The sequence below is a fragment of the Rhinatrema bivittatum genome, chromosome 5 (assembly GCF_901001135.1).
Source record: "Rhinatrema bivittatum chromosome 5, aRhiBiv1.1, whole genome shotgun sequence".
NCBI classification, from domain to species: Eukaryota; Metazoa; Chordata; class Amphibia; order Gymnophiona; family Rhinatrematidae; genus Rhinatrema; species Rhinatrema bivittatum.
The window spans coordinates 254,710,463-254,727,285 of NC_042619.1; the positions used below are offsets into that span (position 1 = coordinate 254,710,463).

The 16,823-nt window shown below is 42.6% G+C and overlaps 1 protein-coding gene and 1 non-coding gene across 2 annotated transcripts; one reads left to right on the plus strand and one right to left on the minus strand.

Moving 5' to 3' along the window:
* Window positions 1-1,192: 1,192 nt before the first annotated feature.
* Window positions 1,193-7,926, minus strand: MAK16 (MAK16 homolog). Its single transcript, XM_029603877.1, has 10 exons — window positions 7,799-7,926; window positions 6,240-6,289; window positions 5,945-6,054; window positions 5,642-5,706; window positions 4,981-5,132; window positions 4,177-4,231; window positions 3,786-3,860; window positions 3,100-3,204; window positions 2,460-2,525; window positions 1,193-1,542 (listed from the first exon to the last, which is right to left on the minus strand). The coding sequence occupies exons 1-10, from the start codon at window positions 7,811-7,813 to the stop codon at window positions 1,321-1,323; spliced, it is 915 nt and encodes a 304-aa protein (XP_029459737.1). The 5' UTR covers window positions 7,814-7,926; the 3' UTR covers window positions 1,193-1,320.
* Window positions 7,927-8,331: 405 nt separating this feature from the next.
* On the plus strand, window positions 8,332-8,431 carry LOC115093156. Its single transcript, XR_003857189.1, has one exon. It is a non-coding gene; the product is annotated as a small nucleolar RNA U13 (small nucleolar RNA).
* The last annotated feature ends 8,392 nt before the right edge of the window (window positions 8,432-16,823 follow it).

Sequence of the window (16,823 nt, forward strand, 5' to 3'; positions counted from 1 at the left end):
TTGCAGATTTTGGAGGTAGGGGTGTAGTTGCGTATATTTCCCTTTCTGCTGAAGGTAGTGTTGGGGCTCCATGTTAATCAGACTGTGAAACTACCGGCCTTTTCGCACTTGGATTCCTCAGCCCCTCATGCAAGGAAACTGAGGCCTTTGGATGTTCGCCAGGCATTATGATATCTGAATGTCACAAATGAATTTTGCAGGCCGAATCACCTTTTCGTTCTCTAGAATGGCCCAATTAAGGGGTGTCAAGCTTTCAAAGCTACGACTGTGCATTGGCTCAAGCAGGCGATCAGTTTGGCATATATTTTGGGGGGGGGGGGGGCTGTCAGTCAGTGCCTGAAGGTTTGAGAGCTCATTTGACGCATTTGCATGCAGCCTTTTGGGCTGAGGCCCAGCAGGTTTTGCCGCAGTTCTGCAGAACAGTGACTTTGAAGTCGCTGCACACTTTTGCCAGACGATGTTGGGACTGGGGCTGTGGCTGGTTTTGGTGAGAGTGTTCTGCGAGCCTGACTCCCCCAGGTCCCACTTAGTCTAGTGGGCTTAGGTACATCCCAGGAATCTGGACTGATAAGGGGACATACAGGGAAAGGAAAATTGGTTCTTACCTGCTAATTTTTGTTCCTGTAGTACCACAGATCAGCCTAGGCACCTGTCCATGGTATGAGGGGGGGAGAGTCTTCTGCTTGTTTCATAGTTATGTTGGAGTTGTTGCAGTCATAAGAAGGTCATTGTGCTGTTTTCACTGAGTTTCTTTTGTTGCATATGTCGGCGTCACCGCCCTCTTGTTTGTGGTATTGGGGGTGGGCTGCTAAAACTGTTTGGTTTTGGCATATTGGGCTGGAGACAGTTCCATGCGCTGAGGGACTGCAGGTGGCACACTATGTTTATAGCAGTTTCAATAAAACTGCTGGCAGAGGTACAAAACACTGGAATCTGGACTGATCTGTGGTACTACAGAAGCGAAAATTAGCAGGTAAGAACCAAAAATTTCCTCTGTTTTAAGGTGCACAGAACCACTCTTCTCTAGTGGTAGTCATTTTCCAAGGCAGCGTGTGAGGAGAGATAGCTAAACCATGCAGGTGATAAGATTCTAGGCACCAAAGAGTTAAATGTGGTAGTAAGAGAGCCATCCAAGCTACCAAGGCTCTCCATGTTGCTGGTGTTGGTAACATATGGCCACAAACTACACCAAGATTTTTAAAAAGTAGAAATTTATTTCTTCCCCATTCTGAAACACAAGGGAGTGACTCAGTCGGCCTTGGGCAGTGCAGTCCTTGTTCCATCTGTCTGCCACAGTCCGAGCCTGTATGTTCTGATGGTTTACGTGGCTTTTGCTTTAGTTGCTGGTTCAGTCTCTTGTTCATATTCTATTTCCACATAGGCCCGTTTTCTCCTGTTCAGTCCTTTGAGGGGGGCTTTCCCTTTGGATTTTGCCTTAGAAGAAATGCTTGCTCCCTGTGCTTCAGTCTCAGCCTCTTCCTCCCCACTGGAGGATTTGCTTCCCTGCTCTTCATCACTGCTGACTTCCATCTTATCCATGTCCTGAAAGAAGAACAGCAGCCATCAAACATGGAGTACTCTTAATACCTTTTTGGCCAAACAGAACACAGAGGGCGATCACACCACCCCAGGGCAGCCACGTAAAATCCAGTTTATTATAATAACAGCTACTGTAGCCTCTCTTAACTCTAAGGGGACGTGGGTTGTATAGGTGCTAAGTAATCCACTTATGCAATAAGGGGATTAACGCCTCCACAATGTGGAGTGAAACTAATAGCGCTCATCACATGCAAATGCATGAGAATGAAGCTATTGGCTAGTCACTCCGCATGCAAAAAAAATATGTGCATCTAAGATGCACATTTTCACACGCTCAGAAATTAACACCTGCTCAGAGCAGGCGTTAATTGCTGAGCACTCCTAAAAGTAGTACAGAAAAGCAGAAAAAACTGCTTTTCTGTACAACCTCCTACTTAATATCGCAACAATATTAAGTAGGAGGAAGAACTCTTTCAAAAGAAAAAAAAAAAGCGCTGGCAGTCAGGTGCAGGAAACGGACGCTCAGTTGACAAGCGTCTGTTTCCTGAACCCCTGGCTTGCTGCCATTTAAGGAAACAAATGCCAATAAATTCAGCATCTGTTTTCTTAACTGGCAGATGGCTTGCACGCCCCTAGCACCTCCTTGATAACGTGACCCCTAATTTAAATCTTGCATGGTGTGCCTGGGGATGCATTAGGAATGCGGACGCTGACTGTTCAGCACCCGCTTTTAGCGCACAATTATTGCATCAGCCCCTAAATGTGTTTTAATAAAATATATTATAATCCAGCACATGCCCTACTATCACTTTTATTCTTGTAAAGGACCCTTGGTAAACAAATACCTTGTCCCCATTCTCAACTATTCATCAAGCAAAAGCCTTCAGCAGTCTTATTTCTAAAAGATGGTAAAAAGTTACCTCAAAATCACTGATATCACTTTCTTCCACCTCATCATCTTCTACAAATTCTCTCTGTCCAGCCTTCTAACAAGGGAAAGAAATTCAGGGAGTAAAACTCTATTACATAAGGCACAGGAGAAAGAATGGCCCATGGCACATGTGCAAATATACACAGTGAGTTACCTATTTTCTGGTAATATGATTGAAAGGGGTTGTGTACCCCAAAACTGTACAACACACTGATTGCCAGCCAAAATCTACTACAGTTCTCTTATCCTTTCAAAATAAATATCTTTAAATACTGGCACAAAACACAGTCACTCTTAACTGTTTGTTTATGTAGTGGATAAAATAGAAAGGACGTTAAGAGGAATAAATAAGTACTGGGTTACTTACAGATTTACAAAGAAGTCTCTAAAATTCAACTTGTATTTATAATAAAAATAACTAATGTTGATCGTGTGTAAGACAAGGAAGTTGAAGTATAGAGTATCAATTCCTCCTGCTGTCCGGACAGAGTCTGTTCAAGAACCAACTCTCTCATTTCTTAAACTGAGAAAGCCTATGGTATTAGACAACAAAATACTGAACTTGATATTCTCTCTCACTATACGGTGGGGCACGGAGGGATATGGGGGGAGTATTAAAACATGCTTACATCATCCTCCTGTTCAGCTTCTGAGGAGTCCGTTTCACTCTCCACGTCCTGATGTTCCAGAGCTTTGTCAAAGGCATGAATAGGGAAGTTATAAATATCTCCATACTGAAAAAAGAAAGGGAAAATGATTTAATATAAGCATAACATTCACTTAAAGGGTACAAGTTATCCAATGCCCATCCCTCCTCCACACCACACATGGCAGCATATCATGTTAATTCTCAGATGGCAGTGGATGTGTTTGATTACCAGGGATGATGATGAACAGAGCACGGCATACAACACTAACATGCCTCCCCCACCCTCTCCCCACAGACACGGAGTACAGCAGGGCAGCATCTACAAACCTAGGAACAGATACGGAGCAGCAAGCAAAACAGGGCACAATTAACTGAAAATGGATGAAAAGGCACCTTTCTATTATTTCAAATAAAAATAAGAGAAACAGATAAGTATGAGAGAAAAAATGAGGGAAGCTTGCTGGGCAGACTGGATGGGCCATTTGGTCTTCTTCTGCCGTCATTTCTATGTTTCTATATGAATAGTTTGCTGGCAATCTAAGGTCAAAATCAACAAATGATACTTGGTTGCACACAGTGTACATGAAAATGGATCATCATTTGTGGAAGAATCAGTGGGAATACTGCCCACAGTGTGACTCTGAGGCACTGTAAAACTGTTCTTACCGCTCCTTGTTTCAATCTCTCTAGCAATTCTTTCTCTATTGCATTATCCAGCTGAGCCGCAACAAGAGCCTTTTCCTGCAACAAGGGAAACATCAGTCAGGCTCTGACAAGAGGCAACATTGTTGCTTAAAATAAAAACAAATCTGTTAAGGATTCTCTGGCGAAGGCACTGTTGACTGTGACCATCTTTACCAGCCTGCTTTCCTTCCTCTGCTAACTTCTGTCCTGAGCGTGAGTAAGGAGGGGAGGCTGGGACCAGTTCCGAAAGTCAACAAAAGCAGCTTTTTGGCTACATTTATGGGAAAGTGACCGAATATACACAGCAGACATAAGCAAATTAACTGAATCCAGATTGTGTTTCTGATCTTTTAAAAAATCAGTTTAAACTTACCTCTCTCCGGTTTTCTCTCCGTTCCACCTTTCTGCTTAAAGGAACTAGTTTTCTCCTAAGAGGAAAAAGAGGGGAGACAAATAAGTGATCCTTCACGTGAGTTTGTGAATCTCTTGGACACTTGTGTGCTCACGGTTGGACAGAATACTGCAGCAGTGCTGCCCCACATACAAGAGTTTTCCCACAGAAAAAGAGAACTAGGAAAAATGAAAAACGGGGCTATTTCTACAATTCAGGGCATATAGCTGTGGTTTCCTCCTCTCCTTACCAATCGGGTTTAAGTGTGCTGTGCAAGTGATGTGCTTGGGCTTTAGGCCAGCAAGAGTTCCCATGCATGCCTTCTGAGAAAGGAGATTTAAAGACAGAATACAAAAAAAAATACTACGCTGGAAATAAATTTTGAATTAAAATGTAGCAAGATTCAGAATATACATTGATTAAGGAGTGGAGGACTAGCCTAGTGGTTAGAGCAGCAGGCTGTGAACCAGGGAAACCAAGGTTCAAATTCTGCTGCTACTCCTTGTGACCTTGGGCAACTCATCTTACCCTCCCATTGCTTCAGATACAAACAGACTGAGCCTACTGGTGATGGGGAAATACCTACATTTCCTGAATGTAATCCGCTTTGAAGTGCTCAAAAAGCAGAATATAAATCAAACAAAAATCTATAAATAAATCACATTCATTTGCTGGTTTAAATGGTTACAAATTGCCACCATTATCTGAGCCAGATTTCATTTTATTATAAAAGATAAAAATTAATGAGCCCAAGAAAAGACACCACAATGCACATTTCTCACTTACTGTCGCTTCAGTGTAAGTTTCCGGATTCTGATCAGATACTGTGTAATTTTGGTGAACCTCTGTTTGCATTTGTGCCGGATAAAGCGTGGCCAATAAATAAGGTTTTCATCTATCTGCTCCAGAGCTTTTTCATAGTTCTTGCTCAACCGAACCTGAGACAGAGACAAACTTTTTTTTTTTTTTTTAAGTACAGCTTTCAATTTTAAGTTTCAGACATTGTGCAGCTTCACCACTGGAAATATGATTTTTTATTTTCTGAATTACTATATATGCTCCTACAACCTACAGATCTCAGGGATTTAATTTTCACACTAGTTTAATATAAATCAGTACAGGTTGTTTGTATTGGAATTTGACTTATTTGCTATATAAGTACACTGCAAGTTTTCCTGCTGCAGATGAAAATCAGAAACAACAATCCAAAGTATTGGTGTTTGTACCTATTTCTAACACAGAGATCTTTAAGTTCTACAGAATTCATTGTACTTTAGACTGATGACATGAGCTCTGTATGCCATTACAAAAGCACACAAAGTATGTTATAACAAATTATAAATGGAGTAAAGGAATCACTGTCAAAAGGTAGGAATGTACACAAAGAGAATTAATGATCTGGCATGTTATTTAAGAGAAAATCAAAGTAACACCACCATAAACTCACCCTTTCCCACAGCCGTCCTGGAAAAGCTGCTCTCTCTATAGCCTTCATATATAGGTAGCACAATCCTAACAAAGCAAGAACAACATTTTAAGCACTCACAAAGTCCTCTGTACAGCGAAATAATTGAAAGTTTCAGTCTAAAGACTTCAGATGCTAATACATTTTAGTGGACAATGAGGACAGACTTCAGGTAGCATAGTACATTAGCCTTCCAAGCAGGTTTAGCTTTTACAGCACTGGCAATGAGAACATAGCTCTACATTTTTTGGACAAGGCTTATTTTGGGTTCTTCATTGCTCTTACCTCTCTCTTCCTTAATGGTAGCATACTGACTGTTTGCTAGGGGACAGGAAGAACGGTTACACTGACCAGTCAAATTATACTCATTCCGGCAAAAGTTCTGGGTCTTTGTCCTGAAAACAAAAAGGAGGCTTGAAACACGTCACCAATAAGTTTTTATCTATGTGTGAGTACACAATTAATAAAAACATACCATTTCAAGCCTTGCACACATTGCAATTTATACACCAGTTGAATTATATATCTTTTAGATAAACACAGTTTTAGAAATTACAGGTTCAACTAATCTACCACTTACTTTATTTTGAAAGAGCAGAACTGTTTGTTCCCAACAATGTCCCAAATCACCTAAAAAAAACAAAACACAAAACCATAATCAGATATCAGTAAATTCTGCTGGCACCTTTGAGAATGTGGGACCTTATAACCAAGCTATGAGAGTCTAACCCCAGGCAGGCTTCCAGGGTATCCATATAAATCATATGAAAAAACATCACTTATCTCTGAATATATGATTAAAAGAAAAGAAAAAACTAGCTCAATGAAAACTCTCAATGAACCCCAATAAAACTGAAATAATTTGGTTAAGCCACAATCAACATAAAACTATACCCCCAAGAATAGATTTTGGAAGTTGCCAAGTAACCCTTGCATCCCAAGTGAGAGATCTAGGGGGTCCAAATTGATGAAAATTTAACATTGAAAGCCCACATAAGTAAACTAATTACATCTGGTTTCCACAAGCTGTGGATTTTGAGCCAATTGAAACCTCTACTAAGCACATTAGATTGCAGAACAGTTTTATAATCTCTCATTTTCTCAAACTTTTATTACTGTAATTCATTATTTCTAGGTCTTCCATCTAGTCACTTTAAACCCCTCAACTACTGCAAAACGCAGCTGCCACACTATTGTCTGGAGCAAGAAAATGTGACCACATCATCTCTATTCTGTTGGCTCTACATTGGCTTCCAGTATAATCAAAGGTACATTATAAAGTTCTAACTGTAATATTCAACATTAACCTGAACAATGAAGATCTACTAAACCTCACATCTACCTCCCCCCACCCCACAAACTCTTAGATCACAGAACAAAGGCCTCCTAGAAATCCTGAACTTAAAAGACTCATCTAACACTAACTAGAGATAGAGTGATCTCAATTGCTGGCCCTAAACTTTGGAATTCCATGCCTGAAGAACTTTGAACATTAACAGATAAAAAGAAATTCAAAGGCGACTTAAAAACTTGGCTATTCAAAAATGCCTTCTACTTGACTGAAACACCCAGTTCCCCATGACTCAGATAACCTATATACATTTCTTAAACAATAACACCCCCCCCCCCAATCCCTTTAATCTAACTCTTTTTCCTATGTTAGAAGTCTACCATGATATATTTCCATTTCTATGAATGTCTATCCATATTGTAGCACATTTTATTTATGAATGTTTTTCCTATAAACCGTTATGAACTAGTGATTCTCACATGGAATTACGGTATATAAAATATTTAAATAAACAAAACCGAAACAAGCTACTTAGCCTGATTCTTAAACCTAACCAATGCAAAAAGTCATGCCAAACTGGATCTGGAACACTTGGAAGCACCCGGTAGATTTTAATGGAAAAAACCATTCTCTGTTACTCCCAGAAGTAGATGGCGATACCTAAATTTATCTGGCTGATAACTGTTAATAGACATATCCAAACTTTTTAAAAACCCCAACTACACTGGACCGATAGTCATTATGAATATGCAGAAGACAGGCGGGTTAGTGTTTCCAGTGCTGGACTAAAACGACATTGCCCGCAAAATCCCTCCCTAATTGAAAGAGAAAGGCTCAAACACACTTACATCGTCGTGCTGCATTTTGTCCTCTCACGCTTCTCCACGATCCCGGCGTGTATCCCCAAGACACACCGCCATACAGTCACTATCCGTGCGCTCCAAGCCTCGCTCCCAGTCAACAACTTCCGCTGACCTGCGAAGGAAATTGTGCATGTTCATTGGATATAAACGTCAGGGGGGGGGGGGGGGCGCTATTTCAGAGCGAGTCTTGGAACGCATAGAGAGACGTAAAAAAAGTGCGTGGGAGCAAGGCGACCAGAGTCTCGCGAGTACTCTTTTACTGTCATTCTCTGACGCGATAGCGGGCTGCCGAGTATCCTAAATAAATTTGCATATGTAATAGGATGTGCAACAGCCAAGAGTTTTGTAGATCTCGGGGAGAAGCGCTAGATCGTTAAATATCAGTTGCACTGGACAGATGCTCCCTCTTGTGAGATGCCAGTCAGAAAGCAGTGTTGAAATAGGCGTCAGGCAGGTCACCATAATATATAAAGCATTGGTACAGCGTGGCAAGGCTGCCATTCGTGACGTTTCTTTCGATCCTTCTGGTTCAGACACATGATGAATGGGAGAGTCTCGCGCATGCGTGAAATGTGCCTTCCTTATTTTGTTACGACGCGGCACATTACCCTTCTGATGCTGAATGAAAGGAGATTATTCTCTTTGAAAGAATGTTAGTTTGTTAAGATGAAGTTTTAGCTTATATCTATGCAAGTCAACAACGATGAAAAATATATGGTATTTTCCAAAGCGAAGTACTAGATAAATTGCAATTCAGGTACTATGTTTACTTCCTGCACAAAAGTACTTACCTCAAGTATGTTTGTAGCATTGGAGGGTAAAGTGGTGTGCTCAATGTATTAGTGTAATTTAAAGCTTGATTTTAAAAGTCATGTATGTACATGGATGTACTGATTTTATAACATGCGCATATGTGCGGGTGGGTGGCCTCTCCTGTGCGCGTGGGGGGGGGGGGGGGGGGGATTTAAAAAAAATATGCGCAGCGACACGATTATGGTTTTCCCAGTTCCTATGGCCCAGATTTCATAACATGTGTGCGGGCATAGATTTGTTCGCGCAACCCGGCGCGCATGTTATAAAATCCAGGGTCGGCGCGTGCAGGGGGGTGCACAATTGTGCAACCTGCATGTGCCGAGCTGAGCAGCCTGCCTCCGTTCCCTCGGAGGGAACTTTCCTTCCCCCCCCTCCCCCGCACCTTCCCCTAACTAACCCGCCCCTCAGCCCTAGCTAAACCCCCACCTGACCTTTATTGAGGCAGGCGTAACTTGCGCACGCCGGCTCTCCATCCCCCGGCCCTGCCCCCGGAAAGCCCATTTTTTCAAGCCCCGGGACTTACGCGTGTCCCGGGGCTTGTGTACAGGGGGAGGCAGGGGTATGTTTTCGGGGGTTGTGCGCGTATCTTATGCGCGCAACCCTTTGAAAATCTACCCCATCCCCCTAACTACCCTTCCTACCTTTTCCCCTCTCCTCTCCTCCCTGATCCCTAACCCCTGCCTAGCTAAAATGTTTTTGTTTTAATACTTACTGCTCCTTTGGAGCAGAAGTAACATCTGCATGCCGGCTGGCTGCCAGTGCGTGCTTCCCTGGGGCAGGCTCTAATGGCCACTGTCCCAGTCAGTTCCCTCCCTGCCCAGACCCCACCCCCTCCCCGCCCCTTTTGCATGATCCAGCACTTCTGCACGTACTGGGAAACACGCACATGGCTGGGCCGTTTCTAAAATGCGCTCAGCGCATGCACAGCCCAGTCACACGCGTAGCTTCTGGAGTTTACGCACGCAGGCTTTTAAAAATTCTGGCGTTAATGCATTTCTTGACTAGCTTTCTGGAATTAATACCCCCTTCCTCAGATCAAAACAATAAGCTAGTTAGAGGAAGGTAATCTTACCTTCTCAAGAAATGTATTTAGCCCAATAAAAAGGCATCATCTTATATATTTTTTGGTTTGCTGGCTTTTCTTCTCCATACGTTAAGTGGACACTACTTATAGAAGACAACAAAACTCCAGTTGCATATATCTAATCCAGCATATTCCACCTGGTGGAAAGTGCACAGGGTAAAGAAAACGCTAGGCCTGAAAAATGAAATCCTAGCATGTACTTTAGTGTCCTTGCCCTAACCCTAGCCCCAGTGCTATCTCTTATCCCCATTTGGGAAGGGGGGTGCAGAGTTTTCAAAGGATATTTTTCCCACAGGTAAACACCCACTTACTAAGTAGTGAAAAAATATTTCACCTTTTATTTGGTAATATAATGAATTTTATAGGACTTGCCCCACAGTTTGATTCCTGACTCAGGTCTTCTGCTCATTTGGTGATCTGGGGTGGGGGAGACCTGGTCATCATGCAAGGTCAAGACCCCGGAGCTGGATGTTTCGGAGGACTGTCACCACCATGACTGGATAAAGTAAGTCAGGAGAGGATCTGAAGTAGCAGAAAAATCTGAGGCTGTTGTGCTGTCACCTATCACCAAGACCCAGCTGCAGCAGATGGCAGCGCTACAGTGTAGCACATGCTGTGGACTCCCAGACACACACTTGCAAAGTTATGTACACATCAGAAAAATTAGAAGGAATATGGATTGTAACTAGACATTGAGGGCTCCTCCTCCACACAGTGCATCTGATAAAGCATATTCTTGTCCTGAAAAGCTCATGGCTCAATAAATCTATTAGTCTGTAAGGTGCAACCAGCCTCTGTGTTCCTTTTGCTACTACAGACTAGCACAGCTGTCCCTTCCTAAGAATAATATTTGTTTCTGTGGTTATTTTGGAATATAATTTATTGAAATTGAATTCACGCTTGGGTTAGCCTTTATGTAATGAGACATAGAAGTGTGAGTAACAAAAAATTATACTGCACTCCATATTGAGAGACAGAAGATCATCAAGTACCAAGAAATGCAACCAGACCAGGAAAAATGGCAGAAAGATACAGAAATAGTCCCAATTGTCTTGGGAACCACCAGCCTGATGAAAAAGAACTGCCTGTGAGCTCCAGAAAGCTCTTTGGCACGGTGCAAGTATTAAGAAAAGCACTCACAGATAATGTGAGAAAGTGAAATGGTACGCAACATTCTGGCTCTAGAGCTGGGGTAGGATCCCTGGGTGGGAATTTTTCTGGTGCCCCAAGAAAGGTTGCCAGCTGGGCTCCCCCCAAAATAACATGGCCAGTGGCCTCCCCAGGTCCTACAACCCCCCTCCCTCACTGTCCCCCAAAACTATGTTGCTGGAGATCCTCAAGCCCCTTCCTGAAAAGGTACTGGGGCTTGTAATAATACAGAAAAGAAAATTTGGGGGACTCTCAGTTTGTTCAGACTGCCTTTCTAAAACCGAGACTTGTGAAGAAGTTACATCCATTTTTGGATAAGGGATTTTTTTTTAGATCTTTGGTCAAATTTATTGTGCTATTGCACTTGGACCATTGCAATTCTCTGTTCATGGACCTTCTTCAGCAGCTCGTATGTAGACCACAGCAGCTTCAAAACGCCATACTGGGTCAGACCAAGGATCCATCAAAGCCAACATCCTGTTTCCAACAGTGGCCAATCCAGGCTACAAATACCTGGCAAGTATCCAAAAACTAAGTCTATCCCATGCTACTGATGGTAGTAATAGCAGTGGCTATTTTCTAAGTCAACTTGATTAATAGCAGGTAATGGACTTCTCCTCCAAGAACTTATCCAATCCTTTTTTAAACACAGCTATACTAACTGCACTAACCACTAGAAATGTGAATCGTGTGATCGATCGTCTTAATGATTGATTTCGGCTGGGGGGGTTGGGAATCGGATCGTCGCGGTTTTGTTTTTTTAAATATCGTGTAAATCGGGGGAGGGCGGGAAAACCGGCACACTAAAACATCCCTAAAACCCACCCCAACCCTTTAAAATAAATCCCCCACCCTCCCGAACCCCCCCAAAATGTCTTAAATTACCTGGGGTCCAGTGGGGGGGTCCCGTTGTGATCTTCCACTCTCGGGCCACGGGTGCGTTGATAGAAATGGCGCCGGCGCTACCTTTGCCCTGTCATATGACAGGGCAAAGGTAGCGCTGGCGCCATATGGCCATATTGCCGTACGGCCGGCGCCATTTTGCAAAATGGCGCCGGTCATACGGCAACACGATTCGAGTGCAGGAGGTCGTTACCGGACCCCCGCTGGACCCCCAGGGACTTTTGGCCAGCTTGGGGGGCCTCCTGACCCCCACAAGACTTGCCAAAAGTCCAGCGGGGGTCTGGGAACAACCTCCTGCACTCGAATCGTGTTGCCGTACGGCCGGCGCCATTTTGCAATATGGCCATATGGCCGGCGCCATTTTGCAAAATGGCGCTGGCCGTATGGCAACACGATTCGAGTGCAGGAGGTCGTTCCTGGACCCCCGCTGACTTTTGGCAAGTCTTGTGGGGGTCAGGAGGCCCCCCAAGCTGGCCAAAAGTCCCTGGGGGTCCAGCGGGGGTCCGGGAGCGATCTTCTACGCTCGTGACGTCGGGGACAGGAACCAAAATGGCGCCGGCGCTACCTTTGCCCTGTCATAAAACACTCGTGGCCCGAGAGTGGAAGATCACAACGGGACCCCCCCCCCCCACTGGACCCCAGGTAATTTAAGACATTTTGGGGGGGTTCGGGAGGGTGGGGGATTTATTTTAAAGGGTCGGGGTGGGTTTTAGGGATGTTTTAGTGTGCCGGTTTTTCCGCCCTCCCCCTTCCCCCGATTTACGATTTTTGACGATAAATCAGGGGAATTCCTATTAAATATCGCCGCTAACTATTTTTGACGATTTAAAATATATCGGACGATATTTTAAATCGTCAAAAAACAATTCACATCCCTACTAACCACATCCTCTGGCAACAAATTCCAGAGTTTAATTGTGCATTGAGTGAAAAAGAACTTTCTCCGATTAGTTTTAAATGTGCCACATGCTAACTTCAAGGAGTGCCCCCTAGTCTTTCTACTATCCGAAAGAGTAAATGACTGATTCACAGTAACTTGTTCTAGACCTCTTATGATTTTAAACACCTCTATCATATCCCCCCTCAGCCATCTCTTCTCCAGGCTGAAAAGTCTTTAGTCTTTCCTCGTAGGGGAGCTGTTCTATCCCCTTTAACATTTTGGTCGTCCTTCTCTGTACCTTCTCCATCACAACTATACCTTTTTTGAGAATTGTACACAGTATTCAAGGTGCGGTCTCACCATGGAGCGATACAGAGGCATTATGACATTTTCCGTTTTATTCACCATTCCCTTCCTAATAATTGCTAACATTCTATTTGCTTTTTTGACTGCCGCAGCACACTGAGCCGACGATTTCAATGTATTATCCACTATGATGCCTAGATCTCTTTTCTGGGTGGTAGCTCCTAATATGGAACTTAACATCATGTAACTATAGCATGGGTTATGTTTCCCTATATGCAATACCTTGCACTTATCCACATTAAATTTCATCTGCCATTTGGATGCCCAATTTTCCAGTCTCACAAGGACTTCCTGCAATTTATCACAATCTGCTTGTGATTTAACTATGCTGAATAATTTTGTATCATCTGCAAATTTGATTACCTCACTCATTGTATTCCTTTCCAGATCATTTATAAATATATTGAAAAGTACAGGTCCCAGTACAGATCCCTGAGGCATTCCACTGCCCACCTCCCTCCATGGAGAAAATTGTCCATTTAATCCTACTCTCTGTTTAGAACATAAGAACATAAGAAATTGCCATGCTGGGTCAGACCAAATGTCCATCAAGCCCAGCATCCTGTTTTCAACAGAGGCCAAACCAGGCCACAAGAACCTGGCAAGTAGCCAAACACCAAGAAAATTCCATGCTACTGATGCCATTAGTAGCAGAGGCCATTCCCTAAGTCAGCTTGATTAATAGCAGTTAATGGACTTCTCCTCCAAGAACTTATCCAATCCTTTTTTAAATCCAGCTACACTAACTGTACTAACCACATTCTCTGGCAACAAATTCCAGAGCTTAATTGTGCATTGAGTGAAAAATATTTTTCGCCAATTAGTCTTAAATGTCCTACTTGCTAACTTCATAGAGTGCCCCCTAGTCCTTCTATTATTCGAAAGTGTAAATAACTGATTCACATCTTCTCATTCAAGACCTCTCATGATTTTAAAGCCCTGTATCAGATCCCCTCTCAGACATCTCCAGCTTTTCCTCATAGGGGAGCTGTTCCATTCCCTTTATCATTTTGGTTGCCCTTCTCTGTACCTTCTCCATCGCTGTTTCCTGTCTTTTGTAACCCATGAAAGGACAACACCACCTATCCCATGACTTTTTACTTTTCCTAGAAGCCTCTCATGAGGAATTTTGTCAAATGCCTTCTGAAAATCCAAATTCACTACATTTACTGGTTCACCTTTATCCACTTGTTTATTAAGCAGATTTGTGAGGCAAGACTTGCCCTGGGTAAAGCCATGCTGACTTTGTTCCATTAAACCATGTCTTTCTATATGTTCTGTGATTTTGATCTTTAGAACACTTTCCACTATTTTTCCTGGCACTGAAGGCAGGATAACTGGTCTGTAGTTTCCCGGATCGCCCCTGGAGCCCTTTTTAAATATTGGAATTACATTGGCCACCCTCCAGACTTCAGGTACAATGGATGATTTTAATGATAGGTTACAAATTTTTACTAATAGGTCTGAAATTTCATTTTTTAGTTCCTTCAGAACTCTGGGGTGTATACCATCCGATCCAGGTGATTTACTACTCTTCAGTTTGTCAATCAGGCCTACCACATCTTCTAGGTTTACTGTGATTTGTGATTTGGTTCAGTCCATGAAAATCTTCTTCGGAACAGGTATCTCCCCAACATCCTCTTCAGTAAACACCGAAGCAAAGAAATCGTTTAATCTTTCCTTATCTTCTCTAAGTGCCCCTTTAACTCCTCAATCATCTAACGGTCCAACTGACTCCCTCACAGGTTTTCTGCTTTGGATATATTTTAAAACATTTTTTACTGTGAGTTTTTGCCTCTACGGCCAACTTTTCAAATTCTCTCTTAGTCTGTCTTATCAATGTCTTACATTTAACTTGCCAACGTTTATGCATTATCCTATTTTCTTCTGTTGGATCCTTCTTCCAATTTTTGAATGAAGATCTTTTGGCTAAAATAGCCTCTTTCACCTCACCTTTTAACCATGCTGGTAATTGATTTGCCTTCCTTCCACCTTTCTTAATATGTGGAATACATCTTTGGCTGTTCTAGATGAATGGTGGCTTCTCCACTGCTTAAGGCTTTGCTTGGCTTCCTATTGAGCAGAGCGTCTGGTTTAAGATTCTGTACCTGGTATTTGGCTCCTTGAGGGGTGAGGTCCAAGTTATTTAAGGCAAAAGCTGAAGTGGTATTCTCCAGCATGCCATTTGCATTATAGGCAGTCAGCTTTGTTACTTCTATTGTCTTTCAAAGAAGTAGCTAGAGTGGGGATGAAAAACAGATATGTTTTCAGCGATTGGCCCTCATTTATTGTCAGAGATGTCAAGGCAGGAGTCCAAATTGTTACTTTCAGAAAACATCTTAAGACTTATTTTTCCAGCTTATTAAAATGTCTAGAATAGCTTAAATGTTCTGGTTTAACTGAGTTATGGTGTTAACATTTTATTTTGTTATTTTATGTTGGTTTTTATCTTTTTGTGTTATTTTTGATGTATATGTTTATTATGTTTTAGTGTACATGACAACCTTTTGAAGGAAGGGGAGGCAGTACAGAAATAAATGAGTGAAATGAAACATAACCCAGCTTAGGAGCGAGGTTCATTCCTGTCATGGGATGTACAAAACAACTTAATAAATCTCCATAAAACCAACAATTTCCCAATGCAGGTATTGCAAACCAAAACATTCAAAAGCACACTGGCATTCATTTTAATCTTGTTGATCTTTTTTATCTGCCAGTATTAAAATACTGCACTGCTCGGCATCAAAAATAAAATATGAAATTCTCCTGAGAAGAGCCCTCTGGAGAGGTTGCATATGTGCAAATGCCCAAGGGACCAAAACAACCTTCTTTAAGCTGCCATCATAGGGAGGGAAAGTCCTTTCAAAATGCAATTTTGCAAATTTTATTCAACTCTGCTTCTTCCCAAGTGTTATACAGTAATGTCCACAGCTTCACTATTGTAATATGGTATTCAGCACTAGTTTCGTGTTTGTAGATCCAACATACTATGTTTAGTAGCTCTATAGTCTTGGCAGATTAAAAAAAAGCTTAAAATGAATACCATGTGCTTTTTTTTAAATTTTTTGGTTTGATGTGCAAAGCAAACCCACATGGAGACACTGAAAGGTCACTGAAAAAATATGCATCAGCACCAGCTGAACTGCGTTTATAGCCAAGAGCAAGCAACCACATTCTGGTCTGCTGTAAAACCTGAGAGGCGGCAACTTGCAGACTGAGCCATTTATTGACTCCTGAGGACAAGATAAAGTGCACTCTTCTCCTTGCAAGCTTAGGCCTTGATAAACCGGTCAGCTGGTGAGCTGCCGCCTGTTTCTTTAGGGCTCTTGCTGCCGCAGACTGACATGGCTGCTGTCCCTCTGGAAGTTTTTGTTCTGACTGTTATTTTCCTGCATAAGTAAGGAGGCTCACAGCATAATGTTTTCATTAGATTGGAATGCGAGTACAAATCTGAAAGAAACAGGAGGCTCATAGCATGGCTTTTCTAATTTCTTAAAATGAGTTTGGTGGGTAATGCCGCTGCTTTACAAGCAGCCAGCACCACAGAGACCTGATTCTTTTGCTGGACAAGCCACAAAGAAACCAGATGTGTGTGACCCCCTGTCCCACCCCCTCAAATTTCTCTTCCCATCCCCTCCCAAAAGCAACCATCAGCCATAACCTTCACCTGACCTCCATGCCCAGGTGACTCTCTGACATCAGAAGAGCAGATCCAATAAACATCAAGAGCCCCAAAGCAAGCCAATCGGGGCTGTGCATTCCTTTGCATGGCAGATATTCTATTTTCTGAGGACTAACAGGAGACCCGCCCACAG